This window comes from Dipodomys ordii, unplaced genomic scaffold (assembly GCF_000151885.1).
Source record: "Dipodomys ordii isolate 6190 unplaced genomic scaffold, Dord_2.0 Scaffold129, whole genome shotgun sequence".
NCBI lineage: Eukaryota > Metazoa > Chordata > Mammalia > Rodentia > Heteromyidae > Dipodomys > Dipodomys ordii.
In genome coordinates, this window is record NW_012267345.1 from 2,468,814 (window position 1) to 2,469,289 (window position 476).

A 476-nucleotide genomic window follows, 5' to 3' on the forward strand; every position below is an offset into this window, starting at 1 on the left:
CCCGGCTCCGGAAGGGCGCGCCGGGTGCCCCCCGCTGCGCTCTCTTCCCTGCCCCCCCTTCCCGCTTGTGCTCGGGGACCCGGCTCGTGAGGCGCGGCTTCCGACGGTCGCCGCGCCAGGACTACATTTCCCAGGAGGCCGTGCGCGGCGCGAGGGCGTTCTGGGAGTTGTGGTCCACGGGGCGGGTACTCTGCATCCCAAGATGCAGCGCGACCCTGTGGTCGCGGGGCGGGGGTTTGGGCCGCGGATCTGCTCGGCGCCGGCGGCGGCCGCGGCAGGGGTCGCTCCGGGCCGGGTCAGGGGCACTGTCCCCGAGGCGATGATGGGCAAGGAGGAGGAGATTGCGCGGATCGCCCGGAGACTGGACAAGATGGTGACCAAGAAGAGCGCGGTGAGGGGCGCGGGCCGCCGAGACCCCGGGGCCCCGGCTCTGCCGTGATCGGGTCGAGCCCACCCGCGGGCAGGACGAGACCCCG

The 476-nt window shown here is 74.6% G+C and overlaps 1 protein-coding gene across 1 annotated transcript in view; it reads left to right on the forward strand.

Annotated features, from left to right (window-relative positions):
* Positions 1-228: 228 nt before the first annotated feature.
* The window catches only part of Tcea2 (transcription elongation factor A (SII), 2), an 8,688-nt gene continuing 8,440 nt past the window's right edge, over positions 229-476 (forward strand). The window contains exon 1 of the mRNA XM_013030386.1: positions 229-391. Within this exon, the coding sequence (XP_012885840.1) occupies positions 320-391 (72 nt within the window). The 5' untranslated portion in view covers positions 229-319. The remainder of the gene's footprint in view (positions 392-476) is intronic.